At 34.2% G+C, this 25,121-nt stretch overlaps 4 protein-coding genes across 4 annotated transcripts; 2 read left to right on the top strand and 2 right to left on the bottom strand.

Moving 5' to 3' along the window:
• Window positions 1-1,094: 1,094 nt before the first annotated feature.
• On the top strand, window positions 1,095-2,402 carry DSD1 (D-serine ammonia-lyase DSD1; the record flags this gene model as incomplete). The annotated part of the gene is made up of 1 exon (XM_011273085.1): window positions 1,095-2,402. One exon carries the CDS (start codon window positions 1,095-1,097, stop codon window positions 2,400-2,402), a length of 1,308 nt encoding a protein of 435 aa, XP_011271387.1.
• Window positions 2,403-3,061: 659 nt separating this feature from the next.
• On the top strand, window positions 3,062-11,125 carry GCN1 (Gcn1p; the record flags this gene model as incomplete). Its single annotated transcript, XM_011273084.1, has 1 exon — window positions 3,062-11,125. One exon carries the CDS (start codon window positions 3,062-3,064, stop codon window positions 11,123-11,125), a length of 8,064 nt encoding a protein of 2,687 aa, XP_011271386.1.
• Window positions 11,126-12,022: 897 nt separating this feature from the next.
• Window positions 12,023-13,498, bottom strand: BN7_6356 (KilA-N domain-containing protein; the record flags this gene model as incomplete). The annotated part of the gene is made up of 1 exon (XM_011273083.1): window positions 12,023-13,498. The coding sequence occupies one exon, from the start codon at window positions 13,496-13,498 to the stop codon at window positions 12,023-12,025; it is 1,476 nt and encodes a 491-aa protein (XP_011271385.1).
• A 6,756-nt stretch (window positions 13,499-20,254) lies between these two features.
• MDS3 (Mds3p) lies at window positions 20,255-24,520 on the bottom strand (the record flags this gene model as incomplete). The annotated part of the gene is made up of 1 exon (XM_011273082.1): window positions 20,255-24,520. One exon carries the CDS (start codon window positions 24,518-24,520, stop codon window positions 20,255-20,257), a length of 4,266 nt encoding a protein of 1,421 aa, XP_011271384.1.
• Between the last annotated feature and the right edge of the window lie 601 nt (window positions 24,521-25,121).

Genomic DNA, 25,121 nt, shown 5'->3' with positions numbered 1-25,121 from the left:
TAATTTATCTATATATACTATACGTATCTCTATAGTTACATGTTCTCTGGTTCAAAAGTAGTAAATATCAACATTTGATCAAGGCTGTTTGTCATATTTGAAATTTTGATTCAATTGTTTATCTTTAGTATATTGTATCATGTCCTTGATGTATATAATATTAATGTATTATGGATCGGCAGCTGTCTGGAAATTAATGAGACCAGCTAGAGAAATCAATTTGAATAAATTTAAGATCAAAAATTTGTTGTCAAGACTAAGGCCTCTAATGTAATATTTTCCTGTACAGCGATCATAGATGCTATATATACTTTTCAATATATAATTGATCAAACTGATGTAAAATATATTAATATCAACGCGCGAGGTATAGACTCAGTGCATAATACATATCGTGGGTACGAAGTAACTTGTGAAAACCATTGAAGTAGCCAGCTAATTAGTTGAAATTTTGACGCCCGACACAGATCTATGGCGGATGAACCTCTAACAGCTATAGTAGCTGATCTCTGTTCAGTGAAATTAAATCTCATTTCCATATACATGTTGCATGCACTTACGATATAACATGTCTTAGATGCTAACATATATTGATACGTTTACTGTTTATTCACGGAATACAAAAGTAGCGCATCATGCGATTTAAAATACATGAGTGTACTTCTATGAAGCTAAGCTACTCACAAGTTACATAACAATTCAGGAGATAACTAGTTTTAACTTTTAACTTCTGCAATATCCCTAAGCATGTACGCCTGTACCACGCGCCATTGAAACAAGCAGCTCTTATGCTTCAGCCTTCCATATACGCTTTTATAACTTCTATGAATTATCTCTAGTTATGTAGCTCGTTTCTTGTCTGAGCCCGATACTTCAAGCCTTACCACTATTTCAGATTGAACATGAAGTATAAGAAGATCATTGTTAAGCTAAGAATCTTCCGCACTCTAGTGAAAACGAAGATCGGTGCACTTTCAAGTTTCATACCGAGCCCCAGGGGCCACTAATCTATAAAATTAATTTTGGATCTTGATCGAAAAAGAACTTTAGGTAAAGTCATTCTTGAATATTTCATACACAAGTGGTACTCCAAAATGGCGTTCATCAATCCTCTAGTTTCGTATCCTCAGCCACAAATCAGAGAAGCCTTGTTATCACACTACAAGGGTAGATCAGTTGATGATATACCTACCCCTTCGTTGTTGATAAAGGAATCAGTTATCAATGGCAACACAACAAGAGCTTTGAAAAGACTTGAAAGAACAAATTACAAATTCCGTGCACATGTTAAGACACATAAGACAATTGAAATTGCTAGAAAGCAATTGGGATATGATTTACCAGAGTACGATGGAAAGAAGTATGATTCAATTGTGGTTTCAACTTTACAAGAAGCATTTTCAATTTTGAACCACCAAACTCAAACTGGTGATGTTTTCGTTAACGATATCGTCTATGGTCTACCAAATATTACACCAGATACGTTGGTGAAAGTTGTTGAACTACAAAAACAAGTTAAAAATTTTAGGCTTCTTGTTGATAACATAGAACATTTGAAAATATTGAAAAAGTTCAGTAGAGAACATGAAATCAAAACACCATGGTCATTATTTGTCAAACTGGACGCAGGTACAGCTAGAGCTGGTATCTCAGATGATTATGTTTTGGGTCAAGTTTTATCAGAAATCATATCTAGTGAAGAACTGTCATTATTTGGTCTTTATGTTCATGCAGGTCATTCATATGATTCAAGAACAGTTGAAGAAAGTGAAGCCCATTTCTTTGAAGAACTAGAAACCATCGTTAAGGGTTTAAATGTATTGAAAAATAAAGTTCCTGATTATGATTTGGAAACAGTGGTTGGGTCAGTTGGAGCTACTCCGACTCTTCATTCACTTGAACATGATTTGTTTACTGAAACTTCAAAGAAAGTTGAAGAATTAGTGAAAGCTACTGAAGCTCAAATTGAAGTCCATGCTGGTAATTATAGTATTTGTGATTTACAACAAGCATCGACTGGTTGTATTAACATTGATAATATTGCTGTTAGCGTTTTAGGATCTGTTATATCACAATATCCAAGAAGAAAACATCCAGTTGGTGAATTGCTAACAAATACTGGTGTGATCTCATTATCAAGAGAAGTTTCACCGAATTTTCCAGGTTTTGGTAAAGTCATTGTTGATATTAAGTACGGTGAATGGGCCGTTAATAGAGTGAGTCAAGAACATGGTATCTTACAACCATCAAATGGATCTGATGCTAAATTGATTCCAATTGGTACTAAAATAAAAATTGTTCCAAATCATGCTTGTATAACAGCCAATTCTTACAATGCCTATTATGTGATTGATGATGATGATAAAGTTGTTGACATCTATATTCCTTGGAGAGGTTGGTAAAATTGTACTACACTTTGATTGAATTGTATAACAATGAATAAACATATAATTGATCAATTATAAACAGCCTCAGTTGTACATTATAAACACCGCTATAAGGTGGTGAAAGGCCACGGTGCAATCCACAGCGCCCGCCAAAGCCCTCAACAAAAAGCCACAAGGACTCATGCCAAGAACCATACAGCCAGATACTTCAACGGATGAATTAACTATAACCTATCCTCATCGACTGTAATAGTTGATAAGGAAAGGAAAAAAGTACAACGTGAAGAAGTAGAAAATTGAAAAAAATTCAACGCCCAAATTTATACCTTCAGATCGCGGCACAAATGTCACTGACCGTTCACAAAAGTTCAGCGCTTGTGCTGGGCGCGAAAATTATCTTTGTGCTGCGCTGACCATTCGCGATTTTTCAAAATTTTCGAAGAATCAAGCAAAAGCGTAGGGCAAAAATGAAGAGATTCAAGTGAAGGCGAATAGAATATCAAGAGATTACTACAAGATAAAGACTTCAATCTGCTTATCCAGTCCTGATTCATTAAAATTCTGAGTTATACTCATACAATTGTATGTCTTGATCGTTTGAAAGCAGCTTTTACTATGAAGCGCTGATAGTTTTATGTGTCGTTTGAATAGAATTATTAACATTTAAATTATAGATGTCTGGTGAAAGTATTTCATGGGAGCTGCTATCTTCGTCTTTGGAGAAGGATTTGTTTCTTTCTTCCTATAAAGATAGGATCGCTGCTTTTCACAAAGTCGAGTCTTTCTTGTCTCAATCGAGAGAAGGACAAGAAAAACCAATTACAGAAATACAAAGTCTATTGTTAAGACATTATACCAATTTGTTGGATAATAAATCCATAGAATTATCAACCAATATTTTAACACAAACTTTTCAATTGAACAAAGATTCACTTCCAAAATTCTTGCAAGTTTTCAATAAATTTGTTACAAAGCATATATGTGTTGCATTTAATGATTTAGTTGTTTTATCAAGCTGGGTTAATTCAATTTTAATTAACTTTGCAAACGATGAAATTTTATTTGAAAAGATTGTCAAAGAAATTGCTTCTACACAATTATTCATTTTCGAATCATTATACAATCAATTCACAAGTGAAGATGATAGACACAAAAACAGAATAAGGAAATCAATTTTGAAATCAACAAGATCTGCATTATCTGCATTATCATCAACACAAGTCTCTAAATACATCAAATCAGCGACCACTTCAACCAGTCTACCTATGGGTGCTATAACAGTCTTAGGTTTGATTTCAAAAAACGCTTCTCAACTTACTGATGAAGATAAGACTTCCGTTAATGAATATTACAAAAAGATCGTTTTGGCCAGTAAAACACCATTGACAAATGCTTCAGATCTTGCGCCTTTTTTCAACAAATTTTTGTCACAAGATGAATTTGAAAAGTCATTACTTCCAAGTTTAGAAAGATCAATTTTGAGATCTCCAGATTTAGCACTTCCATTAACATCAAATTTATTAAAATCTTTACCTTCATCATATGACTTGCCAAAATATTTGACAGAGTCAAAATTATTATCCCAAATAACCTCATCATACAAAAGTTCCAAAGAAAATGTTCGTGAATTAGCATTGGACCTTTATAAGGTCATTATTGCTTATGAATCAACTGAAGATGTTTTGCTAAAAGTTGCTGATGAATTTTTGAAAACTTTAAAATCATTATCAGCTGCTGAACAAAAGGCCCTAGTTGCAGAATCATTAGCTTTGATCCCAATTAAATTCGAAAAGGTTTCATTAAAGGTTGCTTCATCGTTGATTGCATTCGTCTCAAAAGATCAAAATGAAATTTCATTAAATGAATTATTAACAGCTTTTTTCAAACACATTTTGGTTCCTGTCAAGAATGGTTGGGAGATTCCATCAGATGCTAAAGCTACCGTTTTGAAAGGTTTGAAAGATGCTAAATTACAACTGAGAAGATTATGGGCTATCAACTTGGGCTCTTCTATAAAGAACTTAGAGATCAATGAACCATTAACTCAACTTATCACCGAATTATTCCCAGCTTTGGTCCAAGCATCTGAAGAAGTTTTTTCCAATCCAACTAATAACATCAAAGGTATCAGTATTCCATATGTTGTTTCAGTGATCGCAAATAGCATTGAAAGTTTAGAAGGTGCTGAATCTTTTATTTCAAGAACTATTACTGAAACTGAGAAACCATCAGTCTTATTGAATCCAAGAGTTTATTCAAAATTCACTTCAGAAGATGAAAAATTATGGTTTGTCGAATCCCTTTTCAATGTTACAAAAGCTTTCAAAGAATCAAGTACAGCTTTAGGTAAATCATGGATCACTTTTATCTTATCCAAAGATTCATCACCAGAGTTACGCCGTTTGAACTTTAAGCTTTTAGCAGATGCTTATGCCGTTAACCAACTTATCATTGGTGATTCAGTCATCAGTGCACTATATGAAGCTTTAGTCAAGAGCTCACAGTCTGATGAATATAACTTCAATTATGTTTATTCATTCTCTACTAGAGTTCTTCATGCTCTTTTCCAAAATTCTAAGGATGTTATACAAGATATTTTGATCCAACATTTGAGTAATACTGTTATTGTTTCACATCATAAATCATTAGTTGATACTGGATTCTCTTGGATCTCATTGGTGCTCGGCTCTCAAATTGACCCTGGTTTAATCGTCAAGTTGAACCACAAAGATCTAGTTTCTCAAATTGCTGATGTTTTGGCAACTAATGAAGAAAGTAAACTCTCAAGTGGTATCTACCATGCTGCTGCCGCTGCTGCTTCTACTTTAGCATTCATTGAACCATCAGCTGTTCCTTTGTTATTGAATGACTTGATCGTTGACGGATTATCTTCATCAAGATTGAACAAGATATCTGAACAAGAACTTGCTATTTACAAAGCTAAAGAAGGTGAATTAGTTATCAACGTTCTAGAAAACAAAAAGAATGTTGTTGAAAACAAAAACACTAAAGACTATGAAACTCGTAAATGGGAAGAAAGTTTGAGAAAGGAAGTTTCAAAAAAACAACAAGCAACCAAGAAGTTAACTAAAGAAGAGCAAGCTATTGTTAATGAACAATTATCAAAAGAGTCAAATATTAGACAACGTATTCAAGAAGTTCAAAATAATTTGTACCGTGGTATCACAATTATTGATGCATTATCTAAAAATGTTGAACTTGTTGATAATGGTAAATCAATTTGGTATGCTACTGCTGTTAATAAACTTTTAGAAGTTTTATCGCTCAACGTCACTGCTGAGCTTGTTGGCTACTTTCCAATAGAAACATTTTTAAACTTATCAAAAGCAGTGTCCTCAAAATTAGGTCCTTTGAGATTTTTCTTGGGTGTTGCAACTTTAAGAGTTAACGAAGTTAAAAATCCAGAAGAACGTTTGTCACAAGAAGATTTATTAGAATTGATCACCAGATTATTATTCCGTGTTAAATTCTTATCTGATCAACAGCCATTTGACTATTTCAGTTTGATTTATGCCTTACCATTGTTGACCAAAGTTCTTGAAAGAGGTAAAGTTGTTGCTATTCAAAATTCAAAGAAACCTGCTACCAAGTCAGAGTTTGTTGAAGAAGATAAAGAAGAAGAACAATTACATTTAGCTGTTGAAATTATTGGTACACATGCAGAATTGTTCAAGAATACTACAATTCCTCGTGAAAATATTATCAATGTTTTATTATCACTATTACAACTTCCATCTAAAGCTAAATTAGCAAAAGAGTCCTTGTTAACTTTATGTCAACATATTTCAGTTGATTATTCTGAAGCTGATTTGAATTTATTCTTGGCTGGTACTCTTTCACCGGAAACTTTCGTTCGTAACACTGTGTTAGAAGCTTTGGATCAAGAATTTGATTTATCAGATTTATCATACTCTAATGAAATCTGGATTTCTTGTCATGATAATGATGAGAACAATGCCGAAATTGCAGCAACTATTTGGGAGGAAAACAAACTATCTGTCACTTTCGATTCTATCAAATCATTATATCCATTTTTAGGTGTTGCTGATAGTGGTTTACGTTATTCAGTCGCTAGAGCATTATCCGATGCTATTCGCTTAACGGCCTTTGAAAAGGATATATTCAGATCAGTTGTTGAAGAATTACAAAACTTGTATGTTGAAAAAGCAACTCCTCCAGAGCCATTACTTGATGAGTTTGGTTTGGTTATCAAAACTTCACAAGAACAAAAGGATCCATGGGAAGATCGTAATGGTATTGCTACTACCTTTAAATTCATTGCTGATTTATTTGTGGATGAACAACTTGTTGCTGACTTCATCAACTTTATCATCAATAAAAGAGCTTTGGGTGATCAAGAAACACTTGTTGCTGATGAATTCAAAGATGCTGCTATTGAAATTATTGATGCACACGGTGCTGGAACTGTTGAAACTTTAATTCCAGTTTTTGAATCTGCATTATCGGCTTCCAAGGGTACTGATAAATCTGAAGAAACAATCAGAGAAAACGTTGTTGTCCTCTATGGTACATTAGCTAGACATTTGTCAAGTAGTGACGCTCGTCTCAGTACAATTGTTGACAGATTACTTAAAACTTTGGAAACACCATCAGAAAGGGTTCAAAAGGCTATCTCAGATGTTATTGCACCATTAGTTCACCTTTTCAAACCAAAAGTTGGTGGATACATCGAACATTTGTTCAAAGTTCTTTTTGAAGCTAAGACTAATCCTCGTAAACGTGGTGCTGCTTATGGTATTGCTGGTTTGGCAAAGGGTTATGGTATAAGTTCTTTAGCTGAATTTGATATAATTCGTAACTTGAGTGATGCTGCTGATGATAAGAAAGATCCAAAACGCCGTGAAAGTGTTTCTATTGCATTCGAATGTTTATCTTCTACATTGGGTAAATTTTTTGAACCATATGTTATTGAAGTTTTACCGATCATCTTGAAGAGTTTAGGTGACGCTGTTCCGGAAGTTCGTGATACAACAACAAATACTGCCAAAGTTATGATGCAAAATACCACAGGTTACGGTGTAAAAAAGTTGATTCCTTTGGCTATTGAAAACTTAGATGAAATTTCATGGAGAACAAAGAAAGGGTCAGTTGAATTGTTAGGTTCTATGGCTTACCTTGACCCAGCTCAATTATCTGCGTCATTATCTACAATTGTTCCAGAAATTGTTGGTGTTTTGAACGATTCTCATAAGGAAGTCCGTAAGGCTGCTGATGTGTCATTGAAAAGATTTGGTGAAGTTATTCGTAACCCAGAAATTCAAACATTAGTTCCTGTTTTGATTAAGGCTATTGGTGATCCAACTAAGCATACTGAAGAAGCACTCGATGCATTAATCAAAACTCAATTCGTCCATTATATTGACGGTCCATCTTTAGCATTGATCATTCATGTTATTCATCGTGGTATGAAAGATAGATCTGCCAACACTAAGAGAAAAGCTTGTCAAATTGTTGGTAATATGGCTATTCTTGTTGATACTAAAGATTTATTACCATACTTACATCAATTAATTTCTGAATTGGAGATTGCTATGGTTGATCCTGTTCCAAATACAAGGGCTACTGCTGCAAGAGCTTTAGGTGCACTTGTTGAGAAATTAGGTGAAGAACAATTCCCATATTTGATCCCACGTTTACTTGACACTTTATCTGATGAAACTAAAGCCGGTGATCGTCTGGGTTCTGCTCAAGCTTTGGCTGAAGTTATCAATGGTATTGGTATCCGTAAATTGGATGAATTATTGCCTACTATCTTGAAAGGTGCAACAAGTACTCGTGCTTCTACTCGTGAAGGTTACTTGCCATTATTATTATTCATTCCAGTTTGTTTTGGTTCTCAATTTGCTCCTTACATTACCCAAATCATTCCAGCTATTCTTAACGGTCTTGCTGATACTGATGAAAGTATCCGTGGTACTGCATTGAGAGCAGGTAGATTAATTGTCAAAAACTATGCTAGTAAGGCTATTGATCTGTTGTTACCAGAACTTGAAAAGGGTCTATTGGATGTCAATCACCGTATTCGTCAATCTTCCGTTGAACTTACTGGTGACTTATTATTCCAAGTTACTGGTATCAGTGGTAAAAACGAACTTGTTGAAGAAGAAAATGAATTTTCAGGTGCTCTTAATACTCAATTGGTTGATGTTCTTGGTGTTGAACGTCGTGATAGAGTTTTGGCATTGTTATTCATTTGTCGTTCAGATGTTTCAGGTGCTGTCCGTAGTGCCACTATTGATATTTGGAAATCACTTGTTGCTAATACACCACGTACAGTTAAAGAAATTTTACCAACTCTTACAAACATCATCATTCGTCGTTTGGCTAACAGAGATGAGCAACAACGTCAAATTGCCGCTCAAACATTGGGTGAACTGGTTCGTCGTGTTGGTGGTAATGCATTACCACAATTATTGCCTACATTACAAGAATCAGTACAAACAAGTGATCCAGATGCTAAACAAGGTGCATGCATTGCTGTTCATGAATTAATTGGTTCTAGTAATGAAGATTCAATTTACGAGTATCAAGAAATCTTTGTGGACATTATTAGATCAACTCTTGTTGATCCTTCACCACAAGTTAGAGAATCTGCTGCTCAAGCATTTGATATTTTCCAAAACACTGTCGGTAAGGTTGCTGTTGATGAAATTATTCCATACTTGTTGAACTTATTAGAATCACCAAACTCTGAAGACGCCTTAGCTGCTCTTCAAGAAATCATGACTACAAAATCAGAAGTTATTTTCCCAATTTTGATTCCTACATTGTTAGAATCACCTATCGATGCTTTTAGAGCTCGTGCTCTTGGATCTATGGCGGAAGTTGCTGGTAAAGCTTTATATAAACGTTTAACTACTGTTATTAACGCTTTAGTTAAAGAATTGGTCCGTGAAGATGTTGATGATGAAGCTGCTGCTGTTTTGAAAGAATCATTTGATAAGATCATTCTTTCAGTCGAAGATGATGAAGGTTTACATCCATTATTACAACAATTACTCGCTTTGATTAAAGGTGATGATCCAAAGAAACGTGCTATTATTTATGAACGTTTGAGCCCATTCTTCAGTGAATCTACGCTAGATTACAGCATCTATACACAAGATTTGATGACTCAATCCATTTTATCACTTGATGATAAAGACCCTGAAGTTGTCAAACATTCTGTTGTTGCTTTAGCTGCTTTGACTAAGAAACAACCAAAAGAATCATTGGAAAGATTGGTCAAACCAGCAAAACAAGCATTACAAATCACTGGTGTTTCAGGTCAAGACTTGTACGGTTTCACTTTACCAAAAGGTGCAAACTCTATTTTACCTGTTTTCTCCTATGGTTTAATGTATGGTAGTAGTGATGTTAGAGAAGTCTCTGCATTGGGTATTGCCGATCTTGTTTCCAAAACCCCAGTTGTTCACTTAAGATTATTGGTAACTCAAATTACTGGTCCATTAATCAGAGTTGTTGGTGAAAGATTCCCAAGTGATGTTAAAGCTGCTATCTTATATGCTTTAAACGTCATTTTCGATAAAATTCCACAATATTTACGTGCTTTTATTCCTCAACTGCAAAGAACTTTTGTCAAATCATTATCAGATGCTAATAACGAAACATTACGTTTGAGAGCTGCTAAAGCCTTAGGTACTTTGATTGAACATCAACCAAGAGTTGATCCATTAGTAAGTGAATTAGTTATGGGTGCAAAGAATGCTGAAAATTCAGGTGTTAAAACCGCTATGTTGAAAGCCTTATTAGAAGTTATTACCAAAGCTGGTGAAAAGATGAGTGAGTCTTCTAAAACTTCCATTTTGGATCTTGTTGAAGATGAAATTCTTGAAGCTGATGATAAATTAGCTGTTGCATATGCCAGATTAGTCGGTTCTTTATCGCGTATCTTAACAGCTGATGAAGGTTTACATATCTTGAAATCTAAAGTTCTAGACAGTAAATTTGATGATGGTGACTCTTCTAAGTTTGCAATTCTTACATTGAACTCATTCTTGAAGGATGCACCAGACCATATTTTCAACAATGGTTTATTACCACAAATTGTTGCTGCTTTAGTTGACGGTACAAATTCTACTTCATCTTATATTAGTGATAATTCTGTTCTTGCCATTGGTAAAATTTTATTATTACAAGATGAAAAGGCTGCTCCAAAAGCTAAACCAGTTTCTGAAGAACCATTTGATATTCCATTCCCATTGGTTAGTGATTTAGTCAAACAATTGGCCATCACAACATTGAAACCAGCTAGTAATTCATTAGATACTAGAAGATTGTCCTTGACTGTTGTTAGAACTGTTTCAAGACAAAAAGGGTCAATTTTCAAGGCTCAATTGGATGTTATCGCCCCTTCAGTTTTTGCTTGTGTCAGAGATGTTATCATTCCAATTAAATTGGCAGCTGAAAAGGCATATTTGGCCTTATTCAACCTTGTTGAAGATGAAAATATGGAAGGTTTCAATAAATGGTTCCAAGAAACAAGTGAAAAGGGTACTACTGTTAATACTGTCATTGGTACTACTGTTCAAATGAGATCAATTGGTGATTACACCAAGAGAGTTGCTGTTAGATTAGTTGGTGTTGAAAGAGAAAGAATCGCAGCAGGTGGTGATGAAGAAACTTTATACTCAGATAGATTTGAAGATGAAAGAGAAATCTGGGCAATCGGTGGTGTTGATCTTTCGAATGTTTGAGGTAGGAGAGATCAAATTTTATAATATTATAGATTGTTATATATTATTTAAGCATGTAAAATAAGCATATTATATATATTTGAATGAACATATATGTATTTGAATTGCACGAGCGCCTGTAAGTATTATACGTTGCAGTCGAAATTCTAACATGTACAGTTGAATACAATTATAGCAGCACTAACATTTAAGATCTCTACTTGAGCAAATCTAAATTAATAAAAAATTTTAAATATAATACAATAAATTGGATCTAAACTATAATATAAACACAATCAATAACCTTATGAAACATATATAAAACAATGAGTAAACTAAATGAACCCTCATATAACTGAAGGTGTTGAATAATATAAAAATAACAAAGTAGGTAAATTTATCAACTTTAGCTGAGCTTTCAAAAAACAAACAAATAAAACTTAAAACTTTCAGCATATAAAGCTAGAAAATGAAAACATGAAAGGAAAAAAGCATTAGTTATCGACACGCTATATTAATGTGTCCTTCATGATTTTCATGGTATAATAACTGCTTATCATAATAATGCAATAAACCAAAAATAATCTATGATTCTGTGTCTATGATATATGTATGATTGTCTTGGATGACATCATGTACACATGTATTCATAAATATGCAAAAGAACTTTTTTTTGATGAAAATAACTCAACTCCTATAGTGATGTATAAAAATATGTTGCATTTTTATTGTAAATAATGGAAAAAAACCTCTTATAATATAATAGTAATATAAAAAACATTAAATCTTCAAATCGTTAAACTTCATATCCCAAAACCTTAATAAACCAGTAGCATAATTATAATTAATTAAAAAAAATGAACATATTAATCAAAACCGATAAAGAATAGTCAAATAGTCTAATAGTCAGTAATTAAACTATTTTTTATCTTCACCATCTACCTTTTTGTCAGAATCTAAATTTGAAGCTGGTACTGAACCATCAGTTTGGCCAACGGGTTGTTGATAACCGTAATAACCGGCACCTTGTGGATAAGGTTGAGCTGATGAAGCACCAGATGGATCAACAATTGCGCCAGCTTGAGGTTGAGCATAAGAGTATTGGTTAGAATATGGATAAGCTGTAGCACCAGAATAAGCACCATAAGGTAATTGTTGGGGTTGTGAAGTTGCAGTTGGATATTGATTTGGATTTGTTGATGTAGCTCCAATGGTTGGATTTGCAGTAGCAGTTGAAGTTATGTTTGGAGTTTGTTGAGTTTGAGATTTCTTATCATCTTCAGCCTTTGGAGTTGAAGTTTGATTCAATTTTTTCTCTCTAGTGGCATAAGCACTTGGGGTATATGTTGTATTTGTAACTTGAACTGGTACGATGTTTTTTGGATTACTGTTAGCAGCAGCGGTTAAACCACCTGAGTATTGAGGGCCTTGGTATAATTCTTTAATATCTTTAACAAATAATGGATATAATAAATCTACTATACCTTCATTTCTTGCTAATTCTAAAGCTCTTTCAAAAGGAATCCAAACACCTTTAAGGTTCATGGCACCAATTTTAACAACGTAACGAACTTTTTCAGATTTTAAAATACCATCTCTTCTACCTCTAGTCATACCTGCAACATTTAACAATTTGGTACCATTAATGAAATTTGTATCTTCACGTCTTGAGACTGAAATACCTCTACTTTCAACTTGATAACAAACTGTGTTTTCATCTTCCCAATAAGTTGTAGTTAATTTCGGACGTTGAGGAACTTGATTTGGATCAATTAATGGTGGTGCTGTAGCAGATTGTAACCCACCTCTGATATTTGCCATATTAATATTTGAACCAGAAGTTTGAACTGATGGATTCACTTGGGTATTAGCTTTATAAGGAGAATTTGTATCATTTGGATTGAATTGAGCTGTACCAACTTGTTGTTGAGCTGGGTATGACCCAGGATAGCCATAAGAAGCAGTTGTAGCAGCTTGGTAACCTGGTACACCTTGATTATATGAGTTTACGAATGATTGATTGTATTGAGGAACACCATATTGGTTCAAGTTGCTTTGAGGTTGTTGACCTGTTGACGTACCTGATGTTTGTTGATAATAGTTGGGCTGTTGTTGATATTGTTGTAATCCTGGTTGACCATAGTTGGCACCATAAAGCTGTTGCTGTTGGCCAAGTTGTTGCTGTTGGTCATATTGGTTGTAATAAGGAGCAGTAGCTCTGTTGATCCCTTGTTGTTGGGCACCAGTTTGAGCAACAGCTTGTTGTTGATTTGGACTTTGTTGTTGAGATGGTTGACCAGGTTGGGGACGAGATTGTTGATAAGTATTGTATGGTTGAGAATAGTTATTCATGCCTGGGGCGGTAGTTGAAGCGCCAACAAAATTGTTATTCATTGTTTATAGATTTTTTGTATAAGTGATTGTTGATCAAAATTGTAGATTTTGTTGATTTAACTTTGTAATGAAATGAAACAATACTTGACTTTGAAAGAATCTTGGTGATGAATATATCTAATGGATGTACCAATGTCTAATATGATAATCACTTTGAAACGTCTTTCTTATCCTTTTTTCAACAATGCTAATTCTTATGTTCGATTTGAAACTTTTCTAATTTGACGCTGGTTTCAAAAACTCAATGGAAAGGTAAGGCAGAGTAGCAACAAGGGAAAGTTCAAAATAGGAATAGCAAGTGGACCTTGAGGCAAAGAACTGATGGATAAGGAACTTGGTTATTGAATTGTTGGTTCAGATAAAGTTGTTGAATTTTGCTGGATACAAAATCAAATTCAAAATGTGTTGATGTTTTTTTTTTAGTTTTGATAAATTTCAATCAGATTCTAATGTATGAGAATGAAATAACACTTAACTAATACGACTGGTATGTGAACGTTACCGCTTGGAAATCAATCTCACAGGTTAAGCAAATCTTCAAGACGTACACTGTTCACTGTTCGGGCTCTTTGGCGTGAAAAGGGACAATCTTTTTCTAGCTTTTGCAAAAAAATCTGGACGGCAGGATCTTAAATTAACCGGACCGTGCTGTCTTTTATGTGTTAATCTGTAATGAGACTATAAGTACTTGATTTGAATAATCAATAACTATTGATAATTGTAAAGAAAATAAATCAAAGAATTGAAATATTTTAAAGATGAAAACATCAAATTGAGAATTCAAACTAGTTTTATTTATGAATTTTAAATAATCTCAAGTTTCTAACTTTTTCCTTTTATTAAATTTATTTATGGTGGTTTTTACGACTAACGTAACTTTTGCATAATATGAAATGTACGTTATGTTTGCGCAGTATTTGAGCATTGGCTTAAATTTTGCGCAATTTGTGTCAGGGGCGAAGCCATTTCAAGTACATGGTGCTAAACATAACTACTAATTAAGGCAATTTGGCGAAAGCTTCTTGTGTTAAGGCCAGCATTGTTAGCAAGTTGCACAATTTTCAAAGGTTGACCGGGATTTAAATCATAAAAAAGCGGGTTTACTGCATGATGCAAAAAGGTTTCAAAAGAAATGTTACATTTTATAGAAGTTGTTTCTATAGAGATTTTTTAAAAAAGTTTTGCATTTTCCCTGCAAGTTTGGATTTTGCGCGTTCTAAAATCGAAATTACCGTACTTTAACCATATATGATATAAACTAAAGTTTCAATTTCAATCACAATGAAATCATCTTTTTTAACTTTGTTTCACCGTTAAACAGGTATTCATGTTTCATCTCAAAGATGGTCAAAGCTTCATCCACATGGAAGGTCTTAAACTCATGCTGTTCGTAAAGGGGATTTGATTTATAATAGAGGCTAAAACCTAATAGTCAAAACTTAAAAGTCGTAACCATATCTCGAACAGTCGCGCAGGTCATCATGTTTAGTTTCGTGACTCAAGGTTATTTCGCGTGTATTCAAGTATTATTTCATAACTTAAATTTTTACCTACCTGAATCAACTTAAACTATGTTAAAAACGTTGTAAACCTAGATTGAACCTTTCGCTTTGAAGAGTAGGTACCGTGTACGTGTTACTACTATAGAGGATTTGGGAGTCGACTTTGAGTATTAAGGAACTTTGCATTTGAACTCATAAAGTCCAGTCATATGTTAATTGAACGAGATGAAACTGTTTCATCTATACTATGTTACAAACTACGGTCCATGGGAAAATACACAGGGGTATTAATTGTTCCCTCAAAATATGTGAAATGATGAATATTAAGGTTTCAAATGTTATTTGACTTTTTGATCTAACTATATGTCAGATATTCATAGTTCATGTCATGTGTGGTACTACTCAAGACTCAATAGAGTCTGATATACCTTAAAGTAAAGTATGAAATTGGCATGTTATGTTCTTGACTAGGTTTAGATTGGTTTTAAAGCGTCTAGAAGCTTCATTGAACAGTGTACTAACTGAACAGATGTTAAACGTTGTTTTTCATTCCCAGTAACATTAAACCGATTATAAATCAGCTAGTACATACGTAACTACGTAACTAAAGGTTCCTGAGGATCACGAATCACGATTAACAAGTTACAACTTACAACTTGCTTAATTGATCACAAGAGTTCCCGAATCCCATACTAAATTTTTTTTCAACTGCTCGATTAAATAGTGCGTTTTATGCTTGTGTGCTTCAGCTTATTGAAGTTGAATCCCAGCACGGATAATCATCTCGCTTGTGCAGTGTAAAGGAAGATTGAATTTAAGGTAGGGGAAGCACTTCTCCGTCGATTTGAAGCAACAAAAACTTCACTACATGAAAAGTACAGGAAAAGAAAAAAACCACATCTATGATCTAAACTCCAAGTGGGAAATTAAAATATGAAAAGCTTGTAAGTTGTAAGATATAGAACTTTGATTATTGATATTGAATCCCGAATTCATGTTGTTTTTACAAGTTTCACGGTATTTCAAATCACGTATTCTTATATGAGCTTTAAACTTGGATTAGAAATTTAATACATGAAGTCTGGATTCAAGTACATCATCTGTACATAGGAACCAAAAAAAACTGTTCGACGTTTTTTCAAATCAGTTGGTAACTGCAACAAATACACAGGAAACATGCTGAATTAGCTTGAATAACCTAATTTTGATAGTACAGTACCAACGTACCAACTACGCATTCAATTTGTACAAATATTTATGATATGTTAAAACTTAATAGTCTAAATTTTATACGCATTTTGATTATCTAGCTACTATTGTTCAACTATGTCCGTAAACAACAGTCAAAATAACACAACCTGCTAGCTGCGATCGTCAAATAACAACTGCTCCAGATCAAAGACTCTTATATTAAAACTCTAAAACTAGACTTGTATATTACTAGTATGGCTCGTTATTAATCTACAATATTTAGCTACATATCACATTACTGGTGTGTCAAGCCAAAAACACCCGTTATATTAAGATATAATGGAGCGCTACTAGAGAGTGCGGAGTCTTCAAAGGTATCATGATTGAGCGTTATAATGGTGGATAATGGACACTGGTCTCAACTTTCAAGCTAGTACTAGATGATTATCGAGAGCTTGATATCTATATATTATCTAAACTTTAAAGGTCAACCGTCAACGGTCAAACGGTCAAACACGTATTCTTTAGATAAATACTAATCTAACGCAAGTTTGACCAACTCTCTCTGATTCTATGAGACTTGACGAAAATCGAGAGTTGATTGAGTGTATCCATATTATCGTAAAATACTAGAACTGATCGATTATATCAATGGCCTGCGGAAGTTACCAAGTTCAGAAAGAAAGAAAGAGGTTCTATATATATGTTTAATTTAAAGTTAGAAGTATGGGTAACATTAGCTACGTATTATACATTTTATGTAAGTATTTGTGCTGATTAATAATTCGAGAATAAATAAATTGATTGTATATGATCCAGATTCCACAATCAATCTAAAAATCAACATCTATAGGACGCGTGTGATCATGGCGAATTTTGGAAAATTCGCGACGTTTAAAACATCGATTCAAGTCGACGTCGTGCTATACATATATAGCTGTCAGCACTTGATTCATAAGCTATATCTACTAACTTTAAAGTCTCGTCTCATGGGGTTGCTATAAGCTGGAGAGTCGACCAGTATTTACAAATTACTACGTCGTACAATTCAGTATATTAAGCCGTGCTATCGTGTGTAAATATAGTTTCAAATTCCAATTCGTTTTTGAAAGCATTGACTCGGAAACAACTTGAACTGAAGCATAGAAGAAAGTATTGCGTCTAATCCAGTAATATAGTGCGCAAGGACTCAACGTTGTTAACATTCTAACAATTAGACATTCTAGAGATCACCATGATTTTTCAATGGTATAAGCGAGTCAACCTTCAAAGCTTAAGCATCGCGATTCCCAGCTTGCATGGCACGCTCGATCAGAGAACAGAAATCTGTCTAAGATAAACACTGAACATCAATAACGCAATTAGTTGGAATTCTTGATCCTACTAAATTCTAATGCTATAATTGATTGACAAACTATAAAGCCAATTGCATATTGTAGCAATTCAATTTCAAAGCTTCCAGAATCCAGATCCTTCCAGTTTAATTAATGAATTATATATAGACACTACGTAGTACTGACATCATAGCATGATTTATATGAGATTTCGCAAATTTGCACTGAAGATAGAAGTTAGAAGTTATGAATATTGATTTTGCGCAAATATGAATTTCTTTTGATTACTTTATTAAGGCCGATTCTTCCGCTATTTGAAGAATATTTCGAAATTAATTAATCGCCCTTGCCGTTTGCGCAAAAAAGTAGAATGCAGAAGTTTGGTGTGCGTCTCACTCTCCCAGGAATTAGGCTGAGCATGAAATGCCACCTTCTGTACGTCAAAGAAAGTTTTTTTTCGTACCACTGAAAATCGATCCCTTTAGTTTCCTGTTCCTTCTACAGGGACCTCGTCCCTTAAGATACTCCCCAGGGGCCTGCCTACTCGGGCTCATCTTGTAGGCAGTGGGTAAAAGTATCTCGAGCTTAAATTTAGTCAGACGTTAACTCTGAACAGCTGTGCCTATAAGTTTCAAGATGAAGCAACAAAAGAACGGTTCACTATATTTGAAGGTTATATAGCACGTTAAGTTGAAACTGATGAGATACATTATCATAAAAGAGTTACTTTGTTCGCTTGTGGCTTGATAGTCGAATGTAACTAGTCAGTGGTCACCGACTCACCGTATTGATTCAACTGTTATTAATAGCATATTGACGTGACTAGGTTCCATTCTTAACTTCGTTTCAAAATTCACTGTAATGAGGCTTTCAAGCGGGTTTGCTTAACCTTTATTTCTTTATAACTATCTAACCTGAAATTCATCATCATTAGCTGTTGAGATAATTTTAACAATTAATGATAAACTTGAGGTGGTACACTGTGCACACTGTGTGATACAATAAGCTAGAGACAAAATTGAATCGTATTGGCTGGTGTTAATTGAATCATCAACTTTACCCTTTTGATATATTTCAGCCTTTGACTCTCGACTCTCGAGCCTACCTATAATCATATCTAATCGTGTGCTAATATCGAATCAACTCGATGTAATGTCCGTCCAAGTGCCATCTCGCTTAATAAAATATCTAAATTTTAAATACTCTGAAAATCCACTCTAGCATTTATTTCTCGTGAGTCGTGACGTCGTGACTCGTGACTCGTGAGTTGTTGTTTCTGGATTTGAATCAGAATTCAGATCAATTGGCACAAATTTGATACGTTTATGTGCGTAAAACGTTTCAACCGACAGTAGTTTCAAGTACTAGGAAGTATTATAGGTATAGGTATACTACTCTAGATTTTACGAGTCACGACTATGATTTTAAAATTTTAATGATAGAGCTTGGGTCCAGATTCCAGAACACTGAAATCGACTTTGTTGGAGGCTAATAGCGTATACTAATTTATACATTTCGGGAAACCACCGTGATTTAAATTAGCATTCTTCATGAATTTTCGCTCCGTATTAAAATATCTTTTTAAGTCACAATTTAGATTAATCCATGTCGAGTTTTAAGTTTCAACATCCTTAACCGTACAAATCTATTCGTCAAGAAGTTAGTGATACGTTCGCTGTCTTAAACCAGCTTATAATTAAGACTCGATGCGTTTCCTCAAATCCTCCAATATCCATGCTTCAATAAAAACATTTACGTAAGTTGACCACCTAATATACCTAAAGGCTAGTAATTTGTAAGTACAGTACCATGCTACGTACCTAGCACCTACTGCCTACTGCCAACCTTGATCATTTTTAATTGATCCATTAAATTCTCGGTTACAACAATATATATGCAATCTATAATTGGACTGGTAAGTTGTAACCATTAAGTGCAGATTACCCTTCTAATTATGTAGAACTGTGTATCATATTGCAATGAAATGTTATACAATCAGAAGTTAAGTGATCTGAAACATTGAACTCATATCTTGGACAATTTGGCGTCTAACCACGGTAAGCATTCAAGCGCTATATTAGATCTATAGTGATTCGAAATCGTGAAGGGGATTAATGAACTGAAAATTATATATTGTTGAACTTTGTACCTCAAGCCCAATTATGTTCCTTTCCTCTATAATATGTACTTCACTATGGAAAGTCAAGATTAAAGCCCTGGTACTATTGTGTTAATTAGCTTTCAATCGAGATTTCTCAAGAATTGTCACATATCTGAATTTTTTCTGTACCTGGATCCTGTATAGTTTTACAGAAATGATGCCTTTAACAGTCTCTAGTATCTACCCAACATTTTTTACTTTTAAGTTCCAACCAACCACAACGCTTAAATACCTTTAAAAGTTTAATCGTATATGAAGTTCAAGCTTTAGCTTATGGTTTTATGGTGATTTTGCATTCGAATCAAATAACTATTTAGAGTCCGTTACTTTTCCGCATATTAAATATTAACCAAGAACTGGAGAATAGGTCGCTACATCTACAACTTTATGAACTACTAAGTTCATCGAATGGTTTGGTTGGTAAGTGATCGAGAGTGTCATTTTATTATACAAGGAATTATATACCAGAAGGGCTTTTGGTATAACAAATGGACCGGCCATGTTAATTATTTCCTCTTTTAAGATGTAAGCTTTTTGTCTTGTCTTTAAATTTTGGTCTTATTCAAAATTATTGTTTTGATGTATGTGATCTCTTTGGTAAAATAGCTGAAAAGATGCTCTTGTATTTACTTGAAGAGTCTGAAGATGTGCTTCCAGGTTTACTTTGGCTTGTTGTATTGCTTGATTGTGATCTTGGTGGTTGGGAAAATTGGGAATTATTCGCATCTGATGTACCAGCAGATGGTGATGGTGATGGTCTTTTATTATTCAAATTTGTCAAACTAATACTTGAAAAAGATCTGAATGAATGGAAAGCAGATCTTAAGCCACCTTTGGATCTTCCAGATGTAACTGATTCTTCATCATTCTCAACACTTTGCTGCCTGGAGGATCTTCCTTGTAAATTACTTGTGCTTTCAGCTCTTTTGATTCTTTGTTGTTGTCTCTCTATTTCAGCTTCTTTCTCACGAGCTTTGGCTTCTTCAGCTTTGGCTTGTTGTAATCTCTTCTTTTCAACTTCAATTTTAGCGACTGCAGCATCAATTTCTCTTTGTTTAGCAGCTGATTCTTCTTCTCTCAATTTACGTTCCTTCTTCTCTAGCTCCCTTTGTGCAAGTTCTTCTTGTAACCTAGCTTCCTCATGCTTCAAACTGAATTCATTCAATTCACTCAAAAGTTCAGTTTTTCTACCATAAAACGCTTTTGACATTTCCAATGCATTAGCAGCACGTAATAACAACTTGATATCACATGCCAAAGCACTAACTTCATAGATAACTTGAATTAATTGATCAGTAGGAGCAGGTGAATCTGGCGATGCAATAAACTCCAAAGTCGGTAAGCTTGATTCTGGCAATGCATCAATGAATTCCCCATTAGCAGGTTTTGGAGTTTGAGCAGTCTCGTTTAATTGAGCACCATCTAATAAACCTAAACCAACACCAACATCTTCACTATCACTTGATTGTTTATGATCATTATCACTTGAGGTCGAACCATTGGTCTTTACTCTATTAAGATCATTCTTTTTGATGCGGAAACGACCTTCAGGAACTTGAATTGCAGCTTCATTATCTGATTCAGTTTTGTTACCTGACGATAAGTGTGATTCATGGGTGGCACGGCTTTCCATTTTGGTTAATGGATCAATGCTTTCATCATCAGTAACTTTGTGAGAAGAATCATTATCCTTAGCTTCTTTTAATGGTGAAGAATTAGCATCAGTATATATTTCTGAACGTTTTGATTCTTGTGAAACTTTAGGGTTGAACTGTTCATTACTTGAAGAAGATTGATCTTTGTTCTTGTTCAATGGCGTAATTGGATCAACATCATCATAATCATCAGAATTGGATGAAACCTTCTTAGCACTTTTACTTGACATTGAGTCTTCATTGAATTTGATCTTTTCACTAATTCTGCTATTGACTTTACCTAATAATGAGTGTTGTTGTTGAGCTTCCTCATCATCTTCATTTTCATCTTCATTTTCAATATCGTCATCTTCATTATCAACATTGACTTCTTTAGACAAACTTGATTTACCAGCTCTTGATCTAATTGAAGATCTTCTTTTACCTGTTTCTGGGTTTTTGAAAATATCAGATTCTCTATCGACAGATACAGTTGAAGCCTTACTTGCTTTTCTAAGAAGTGTAACATTTAGATAACCATCATCAACAGTGTTCAAATAACTTTCAATTTCAACAAAAATCTTTCTCACATGTGGATGTTCTTCAAAAAAGGTATTCATTTTAAAATCATTTTCTCTAAAAATGGATTTCAATTTATTTTGATAATCAGTAACGAATGCACCATATTCTTTAATCAATGATTCTTCCTTTTTACCAATTGTGGCATATAAAACTTCTGAGATCAGATCATACAATAATGGAATTTCATAAAATTTAGCAATCAACATAGAATCTAGTGTAGTTGGTTGAAACAACCATTTATCACCTAATTGACCCGTGAATAAAAATTCAGCGACAGCTTGAACAGTACTTGTAGCAAATGGTAAATATAATGATCTTGGAATCAATAATGGTTCTAGTAAGAGCTTACTATCATCTCCAGAATCAATATTCAAAGATTCAAAAGTATCTGCGATTGAAGAAGTATCATCCCCACGACCTGTAGTATAAACACTAGAAGATCTTGAGTTATCTCTTTTCTTAAAGTTCTGTAATGGTGTCTTAACTTCATCTTTCAACTTAGTACGACTTGTTGAAGCTGCCAAGGGAGGTGGAGCTGAACCAGCTCCTGTAGGACCTGAAACTGAACCTCTTGGTGAGTTTGTAAATGGACTTCCACTTGGATTTCTGTTCAAAGGTGTCAATGGGGTTGGTGCATTGGAACTTCTTGGTGTTTTCTCGAAAGCTGGTAAAGGTTCATTGGGAATTGGAGGTTGTGGAGGTAAATTAGAGAAGTTCAAATTTGGAGTAAATGAATTATTATCTGTTGAATCTGTTCTTGTAGATAAATTACTTGTAGCAGAGACAACTGATGCCTTTCTTGAGTTAGGAGCCAAACTTTGTTGAGCTGAAGCTGGTGGTGTTGATCTCGCATCTTGAAATGGAGTTCTAAACTTAGGTACATCTCTATCATCTCTTGTGTTTCCTGTTCCTTTATTGAATACCATCATTGATTTTTTATTTGCAGTAGCTCCTACTGATCCTGAATTCATTGAGTTTGTATCACTTGAATTACCTTCACTGTTTTCTTGTTGTTGATTTTCAAGTTTATAAACAGCTCTTGCGTATGCTTTAGCTAATAACATATCAAAGCATCTACCCCATCTTTTTCTCAATAACATGATTGGTACATTGATTTTTTCACCATCAGCACTAATGAATTCAAAATCTGCTAATGAAGCACCATAACGTTCAAACGCGTTTCTTCCTAAAGCAACAGCATAATTTGGAAAAACAGATCTAATAGAAGATATTTTTGTACTTGGTGCTGCATATTTGGAATAAGCTTCAAATGATGTATTTTCTTTCATTGTTGATGTAGATTTTGGACCCGTAGATCTTCTATTTTCAATTTGTGGGACAGCAGATGCATGATAAATATTTGTGATTGGTAAACCAACAGTAACCATCAAATCGAAATATTGAACAGTAGGATGGACAAGATCTTTTGGAATTATACCAGAGCCTAGTAATAAAACTTTATGATGTGATGGCCATGCAAAACATTTCCATAAATAAATTTCAGTAGCTTTCTTTTTAGAATCAATACTCAATTTTGTCCATTTTTTAGAAGGTCTATTATATGAGAAAACTTGATACTCATTTTTTTCAATACTATTACCAGATACCAAGATATTTGATCCAAAAATACCACCAGATGGATATCTCAAATCACAAGGGACTGCATTTGAATTATGTTTGATGGTGTGATGTAAATCTGATCTTATACCTGAACCACTTGGTGATATTGGTAATGAAACCAAAGGATTCGAAAAACTATGTGGATAATTTGAGGAATAAATAAATAGACTGTCATCTGCTGCAGTGGAATTATTATTTTCTATATTAGTTGTACCTGAAATGATAAAATTATGCTCAGTTGTAGCTGTTATTTTGGTTTTATCACTATCTTTAAGGATTCTTGGGTCAACTTCAGTATTATCACTAATCCTTCTTTCTGGTTTCAATTCATTAAGATTAAGGTCCATTTCAGAGTTGTTAACGTATTTTTTTTGTTCCAAGTCATAAACTGTAATATGGTTCAATTCTTGATTCAAGTCACTTCTACCACCAGCAATGATCAATGCATCATGTGGCTGATGGTCTTCTGGTGAGATATATTCTGTATTCAATAAAGTCAAATCATATCTATTCACAGCACCTGAACGAGAACCATTATCAATACAATTCCATTGTTTCAGGTCAGTATTAAATTCCCATAAATCATTGGTTGGGACTAGTTGATTCTCTCCTTCATCATAAACTAATCCACCGAATAAGAATAACGAGTTTTTATGGAAAGCAATTGAGTGGAATAATCTTGGTTTTGGACGTTGTTTTGTATCATCAGTATCAAGTCTAACCCACTTTCTTGTTATAATATTTAAATAAAAAATTTCATTTGATAATAATTTATTCCAATCATTTTCTTCTAGCTCTTCCAATTTCAATTCAATTTCTGGAATGGTGATAGATGATAGTTGTAATCCTGTAGTAAGTCCACCATGTACTACAACAGTTGATTTTGTGAAAGTTGAAGCAGCACCAGTTCTCACATTTAAATTTAAACGATCATCTTCAGACCGTTCAGGGAGTGTTACTGAATAGGCCGTACTTTCAGAGGGCAGTAATGGAGCCATTGTAAGTCACCCACGGTATATTTCTATGGCTGATTGTCCTTGGGATAAATCAATCAATTGTTGAAGTTCAAATAAATCTTAACACGATAGCGCCAAAGCTGTACTCTCTTGTTTCGATTGTCTATTTTTTTTGTTTTGAGCTTTTTTCCCTTTAATTTGAGAATGCCTACCAAAGTTTTGGATTTTTTCCCTGCAATAGTAATTCGCGACGACCCAGCTTTCCGCACCCGCACACCACAGTGGTATTTTCTAGCCAGAATTTTGTTTTTTCGCAGAAGAAGTGAATTTTGTGTACTTTGTTCAAAAAGCCGAATACGAAACGATCAAGAAGGGGGTTGAAGGTTCGTAGGCACAAAGTTCAAGACGAGGTAGGGGTCTCACTGACAGATTGTCTTTGTGTGTTCGTGTGACTGCTCTGGAACATTTCCACAAGAAGTTAGAACGCCTGATTTGAGAAGAACATAGTCCGTTACTAACGTGGAAGATCGGGTGTTTGAGATTCTGTAGTATACCATTCGCCTTGAGGCTAAATTAGACATTACGTACGTCGTACTTTTACTGAAATCAAATCTTAATATTTAAAATCCTTATCAAAATATAA

This window comes from Wickerhamomyces ciferrii, contig 00270 (genome assembly GCF_000313485.1).
Source record: "Wickerhamomyces ciferrii WGS project CAIF00000000 data, strain NRRL Y-1031 F-60-10, contig 00270, whole genome shotgun sequence".
Classification (NCBI taxonomy): Eukaryota; Fungi; Ascomycota; class Saccharomycetes; order Phaffomycetales; family Wickerhamomycetaceae; genus Hansenula; species Hansenula ciferrii.
The sequence above is the reverse complement of the archived record's forward strand: the minus strand, read 5'-3'. Positions and strand labels throughout refer to the sequence as shown.